At 38.5% G+C, this 7,060-nt stretch overlaps 1 protein-coding gene across 1 annotated transcript in view; it reads left to right on the forward strand.

Annotated features, from left to right (window-relative positions):
• Positions 1 to 236: 236 nt before the first annotated feature.
• The window catches only part of LOC107678348 (epoxide hydrolase 4-like), a 14,521-nt gene continuing 7,697 nt past the window's right edge, over positions 237 to 7,060 (forward strand). Inside the window, exons 1-3 of the mRNA XM_016473568.1 lie at positions 237 to 759; positions 2,928 to 3,013; positions 5,037 to 5,194. Of these exons, the coding sequence (XP_016329054.1) occupies positions 517 to 759; positions 2,928 to 3,013; positions 5,037 to 5,194 (487 nt within the window). The 5' untranslated portion in view covers positions 237 to 516. The remainder of the gene's footprint in view (positions 760 to 2,927; positions 3,014 to 5,036; positions 5,195 to 7,060) is intronic.

The raw sequence follows: 7,060 nt of genomic DNA on the forward strand, positions 1-7,060 counted from the left end.
GCTTAGGGTCTCACTGGTCTCGGGAAATCATACTTTTAATGCACCATGAGGCACAGTATAATTTATTGTTGTATCCAGGGTAAAATATCAAATAACAGCTACACCTCATCTACACTGCGATCGCGACAGAAACCCGAGCTCTCCCGTGATCGACGCAGTTATTACCGGCAGCGTGAGAGAGTCCAGAACTCAGCGCGTGGACGGTCTTGCGAGTACGAGGTGGGCCCAGCCCCAGAAAGCTGCCTGGACTATAATGAGAGCCTTCTAGTTTTGTCGGTGTAGGTGGGCTGTAATGGTTCAGTCCGAGGTGCGAACACCTTTGGGACTGAGCATCTCTTCTGTCATACGTAAGCGTGACTCTGTGGCGTCTACACAGGGATCCTCCCCGGGCAGGATGCGCTCGTTGAAGGTCCGACGGGGCTATTAAGATGCGCGTCGTTTTTGAAACACAGGCAGTTGAGTAAACAAATCAATAAAAGCCGTGATCAACAAGCGTATTCCCGCAGTAATGTAAAGATGGCGAGACTGCTTCATAACTTGCTGTTGTTGACAGTCGGGCTGACGCTGAAGATCAGAGTTATGGGATACTGGTCTCTCATCTACGGATATTGCGCGCTATGCACAGGCGTAGCGCTGCTCAAACTTGGCTGGAATATCATCCTACGACCGTCAACAACCTTTCAGTGGACGGTTCGTGAGACACCCCCTGCGTGCCTGAATGACACGTCCTTGGGAACCCACTGTTATGTTAAAATCAAGGTAAGATGGATGGATGGTTGACAGTAAATGAAAGCATGTATATCTACATAAATATAACTTAGCTTTTTTTAATGCTCAGATGTTGCTCTTTCGTTTTTTTTCCTTTGAAATATGAACTTTGCCTCAGATATTTCCTTAGGAGAAAAAAATGAGACGATTGCTGAGTAACTATAAACATAAATGCGGGTAGCCCACATAATTTCATCTTGATAGAATTTGATGACAAATATTAGTGCATTGAGATCATGTTTTCAGGTTTGGTATCTTGCCAAACCTGAGCACAGTTTGAGATATTGTTGATGAGATGCATTAAATCACCTGGTGTTTCACTGGAAGCAGAAGATCAAGCAAAAGTAGGCTATCAATTTATACTCCTTTTAGCCTCATTGGTGTCTAAGAGAAAGATTAAATGGATAGATCCCCCAAAATGAAAATTCTGTCAATTTTACTCATCCTCGTGTCATTCCAAACGTTTTCTTTCTTTTTCTTTCTTTCTTTCTTTCTTTCTTTCTTTCTTTCTGTAAAAGAAGATTTACATTTATGCTTTTGGCAGATGTTTTTATTCAAAGCGACTTACATTGCTTTCCCTGGGAATTGAACCCATGACCTTGGTAGCATAGCACAATGCTTTATAGGAAAGGGAAAGCCCTAAAGATATTTAAGGAAATGTCTCAGTGTTTGTCTTTTAGTTTTTTTGGAGGAATGTAATCCAGCAGTAACTCACAACTTTTGCTTGCCAGCATTCTTTAAAGGGGTCATATGATGCTGCTAAAAAGAACATTATTTGGTGTATTTGGTGTAATGAAATGTGTTTATGCGGTTTAAAGTTAAAAAAACGCATTACTTCCTTTGTTCAGCAGAAGAAAGAAAGTCATACAGATTTGAAACAACATGAGGGTAATACAGTTTTCATGTTTGGGCTATGTTTTCTCTTAAGGGATCTATCCCTTTACAGAGATCTCATTTGTGATTTTTATTTGCCATGGGGTTGCTCCCAGAAGCAAGCAGTTTCCATCACTGAGCATCAACTGAGCACAAGCAGAGTGATCAGTTTCCCACAAAATCATAGTCATTGCCTGGACTTCGCTGTCCACTGGACTGGTGCTGAAAACAGCTTAGGCAGTCTCAGGATAGATGTGATGAGTATATACCTGCAGAGCTTTGAAATTAATGTTCACACATTAGGTACTCTGAATCTGTACTTCTAAAAACATAGCATTCCAGGTGAAAAAAGTACACTTCCATTAAAAAATTTATTTAGTCACCACTTCTTGTACATTTGAGTGTACTAGTGTATGAAAGATGGTTCAAGTGTACTACAAGTGGTAACTAAATCCATTTTTTAAATACAGAGATAGTGTGTTAAAAGCGGATTTTTCATATTCATGGTGTCCCAAAATAGCACAGTTGAGTACACTGAGATGATCTTAAGTTTATCTTAAGAAGTACTAAAAAATAATTTTTAGTATATTAAGTACAAAATTAGTGCGTGAAAATAAAGCACTTTAAGTACATTATGGAAGTGCACTTGTTTTTCACCTGGGATCCTTTGAAATCTTAGAAAACAGCCCCTTTAAGTTTTGTTCCTGAGTATATAACTTTTGTAACGTGGGATATACAAACGTTTCTAAAGAAAAATATTGTAAAAGTCTCTGCAACAGCTGGCATTGAGGGATTTGGTATAAAAGCTCTGGCATCAACTGTGATCTCTATCTGAAAGTAAAATAGCAAGTGACCTTGAGGAAATAAACTCATTTTTTCATGCCGAGTGAAAACATTACATTTTATCCGATATTTTTTGAGGTGAGATGTTTTTCGCACCCACAACTTGTTTGTATTCAATAGGAAAATTTTGCATTGCAAACAATGTTCTTGAAATAGCCAGACAACCCGAGGATACTATCACATGCAATTTGATGCAGGCTGTCATTTAACAGGGTATGAATTTTTCCATAAATGTCAATGGAAGATATTGCTTTAATATTAGCTGAAACCTGCGGACACGACTCCCCCTCTCTGGTGCATTTTATAGCTCTATCAAGCAGAGTGATGTGAGAATGGATTTTACATCAGGATGGACAGGCCGTGTGATTAAAGAGAACGTACTGCTTTTATCATATCCTCCGTTTATGGTGAAGAATAACTGCCTCTGGTCTCTATGGTTTTAGGAGTCTGGACTCAGATTTCACTATGTTGCTGCTGGAGAACGAGGAAAGCCACTTATGCTGTTTCTGCATGGATTCCCCGAGTTTTGGTGAGACTCAAACACACTCGCACACACAAGGGAAACACTTCTCTACTGGGATGCTGCCAGGCACAGATCGGAAATATGTTCTTGTGGAATCAGTCCACATTATACACATGGAGTCATAGATAATATTTGAGACTCAAACCTTCCCTATCAACACAACTCTTCAGTCAGAGTCAGAGCTGTATGTATTATTGTTATGAAATGTAAAACAGGAGGTATAATGTATTAAACAGTCCTGAAATGTGATATGGAGTACAGTCGTGACATTCGGACTGTCTTGGGACCAGTGAAGCTGTCGTTTCAGTGAGCTGCCAGACTGCTGAACTGTGATCAGGACAGGACTGTGCCTAATTAATGTGGCACGGCTCCTTTCTGCTTCACTGGCCAATCTACTGCTCCAGAATCAGTGATGAACTCTTGGACGAGTAGAGGAGACCTGGAGGACACCCTTTTCTTCTGACTTCTGCTCCACTTTAGTTTGGTGCATTCAAAAAGTGCAAGTCAAAGATTTCTCTCTGCTGCTGAGCAATAGAGTAATGTGGAGGTTAGAATAGGGTGTGTGTGTGTGTGTATGTGTGTGTGTGTGTGTGTGTGTGTGTGTGTGTGACACCCTTTTTAATGCATGGTGTGCAGGATTCAGAACTATTGGGGTTTAGGGTGGTTTGTGTTGCGTCCGCTGGGTGTCGCTGTTTCTCTCCCGCTCCGCTGCGTCACTCACAGCGCAGTTCTGATGTTAGCAGCTCTGATCAGGAAGAAGTTGTTACACGTGAAAACACCGCAGCGGACGCTGCAAACATCTCGGTCACAAGTTCAGCCAAGATCTTCTTGACTGCTGTCCATCTCTCCTGGGAAGACTGGCAGCGGAGTACAGGAGTGTGTGTGTGTGTGTGTGTGTGTGTGTGTGTGTGAGTGTGTGTGCTAATTTAACGCTCATCTATATTCTCACATATTGGGTCCTTAGGACCTTTGCTGCACTGACTCATCAGAATCATAGAAAGGCTTCCTTCTGCTTTTCCTCAGCTTTCTTTCTCTCTCTTTCTTCTCATTCTTTAAAGACAATTGCTATGGAATGCTACCACTGTGGCAGAGTTTACTAATACAATTCAACTAAAGTTTACATGTCAAACTATTGGATACTCCATAAAACTGGTTTTGCCTTTTCAGTTAAAGCACTAACCAGTGGCACAATCTGATTTTTTGCCAAAATATGTAGCAGTGCAAATCATTCTAATTTGTACGATTATTGTAGATAAAAAAGTGTGGCAGAAATCATCCATTCCGGTGTCTAAATTTTGTCAGTCCAATTAATTCTTTGGGCATAACTTGCAGGACCCCATAAAATATAAAGGTAGCTATATTTACATTTACACTATGGAAAAAAATACTGGTAATATTATTTTATATTTGAAGAATATTAACTCCTTGACCTTGATACATTTTAGGATCATTTAATGAATAGAAAGTTCAAAAGAACAGCATTTATTTGAATGAGAAATGTTTTGTAACATTATAAATGTCTTTACTGTCACTTTTGCCCAATTTAGTGCATTCTTGCTGACCCCAAACTTTTGAATGGTAGTGTATAAAACTGAATAGAAATACTATTACTGTCAGTTCAATAAAATAATTGTGATTCCTTCATTCATTCTATTTACTTTTCCATGGACTCAATTCTATACCATCTTAGTAAATGCAAAAAGGTCGCACTTTATTTTAAGCTGTCCTTGTTACACATTACATGTACTTACTATTATAATAACAATAAATTATGCATAATTACATGTAATTAGCCCCAAGCCAAACCCCGATCCTAACCATATAGTAAGTATATAAAGTTAATTAATATTACTCAGTACCTAAATGTATAATTACACTGTAACAAGGACACCTTAAAATAAAATGTAACCAGAAAAAAACTAAACAATGTAGAACAGAGAGAGATCTAAATTGAACAAAAATGTGTTCATGTGTAACCTGTAGAATTCATACTAAATATTTATCAAAGACCTACCCCTTGTTTTGCCAGGTTCTCCTGGCGTCACCAGCTGAGGGAATTTAAGAGCGAGTTCCGTGTTGTTGCTGTGGATATGCGAGGCTACGGGGAGTCTGACCTGCCCTCCTCCACTGAGAGCTACAGACTGGACTACCTTGTCACTGACATCAAGGACATTGTGGAGTATCTGGGTAAGAACAGACTGCCTCCATTACCTCAGCCCTATTTCCATTTCACATTCCAGCCTGTCTAGAGGTTTTGATAAGGCTGTTGTAGTGGTGATTGCTAATGTAGCACTCTTCCCAATAGTCTGTAAGGTGAAGGTGACCCATTCACAGATGCCCTTGGCTTTTTAGATTTGTATTGTCAGTTAAAATTAAGTCTAATTGTCTGCCTCTAGATTTCAAATGTGACATAATCACTAGTTGAGCTATGCTACAATGTGACTCAAGGACAAGTGTAGATGAACAGTGTATAGCATGTCGTAGTTAAACTCATCTGTCTGCTTGCACAGAGTGGCATGTGTGTAAGCGGCTGGCGGTGTATTGTGACAGGCCGTCAATGACACATTATTAGGATTCATGATGATGTCTTGCTCCAGGGTCTCAGTTCCTTGACATTGGAATCACTTTATTGCAGACAGTGGAAACTTCCACCCTGGCTCACAGCAATGGTGTCATTCATCCTGAGTCAGTCCTTGATATGATACTAAATGAACTCCAGCATGATATTATTATTGCAAAAGAAGACGACTTACACCCAAACCACAGTGTAAACAGTAGTTATTGTGCAGTAAAATGCAAGGCTCAACATAATATAATTATTTTCTGTTATATATTGTTGAATAAAATTAATACTTGGGATTAAACAGAAATAGTTCTGATTTCGAAGCGTACTTAATTGGATTTCTGTACCATATTCTATTTTGTATGGAGCCCTGAACATGACATGCAGGGACAAGATAAACAAGATAAAGTGGCCATGAGTGAATAATTTGTTTATTCATATGATTGGAAAATGATGCAAGCCAAACTCAAAGTCATATTGTCCAAATGTGTCTAACTACTATGCCACAGTTCCAGCTTAAAACTGAATGTTGAATGTGAATTTAAAATTTTGACATTTAAATAGAAAATTATGGAGCTCTGCACATGCGGGAAAAAAGTAATTTGTGTTTTAATCATTTATATAATATTAATTCCCTCATTTTAATTTAGTTAGAACATGGCCATGTTTGGACTAATACGAGGAAATAAATTAATAAAAAGAGGCCATGTGTTACGTGTATGTTCCTGTTTTTCCTTATTTGGTTTGGTTCCTGTTCTCATTATTAGTTAATCACCTTCATTCTGTTCACCTGTGTTGATTGATCATCTCGTTTGCTCCTTTGTTTCCCTGTCTTTATAAGCCTTCAGTTTCTGTCCGTTCTTCGTCCTGGGGCCTGTACCATGAGGGTAGATGAACAAATTCAGAGTTACAGGATTAGTTTTGAGTTGACAAAACCAAACCACTCCAATCGGGCTTTGTTGGTACCATGATGCTGATCATCAACTTTCTTTGTCAACTCAGGCTTTGATCCTAAGTTTGTGGAACACGTGCACATGAATGTGTGACATCACTGGCGAACAGCCAATCACGAGCCTTGGTTAAAAGCTCAAGGTTAAGAGAATTTGTTCATGAAAGAGGACAAATAAAAGAAATTATTTTGCTTTATCAGTGCAGTCACAAGTGAAACTTGTTATATACAGCGATAGAGACTCGTTAGAACATGTAAGATCATAGTCATTTTTAAAGTTTTATCTATTGATTCTATAGCTTATTTATATTGCATATGATCTGTATACATTAACGTTCATTGAAAATAAATTATTTATAATAACTGTTAAACTAAAATTGCTTGTGTGTAATGGATTACTAATATAAATCATATAATTATATAAATCATATAAAATAACTCTAAGTAATTATCATTAAAGTCAGACATTTTTTTTAGTACTAGTGACCTTTAATTTGGAGCAAGTTGAACTGGGGGAGTGACTTTTTTGTGTCAGACATGT

Source organism: Sinocyclocheilus anshuiensis, unplaced genomic scaffold (assembly GCF_001515605.1).
Source record: "Sinocyclocheilus anshuiensis isolate Anshui unplaced genomic scaffold, SAMN03320099.WGS_v1.1 scaffold1426, whole genome shotgun sequence".
In the NCBI taxonomy this organism is placed as follows: domain Eukaryota; kingdom Metazoa; phylum Chordata; class Actinopteri; order Cypriniformes; family Cyprinidae; genus Sinocyclocheilus; species Sinocyclocheilus anshuiensis.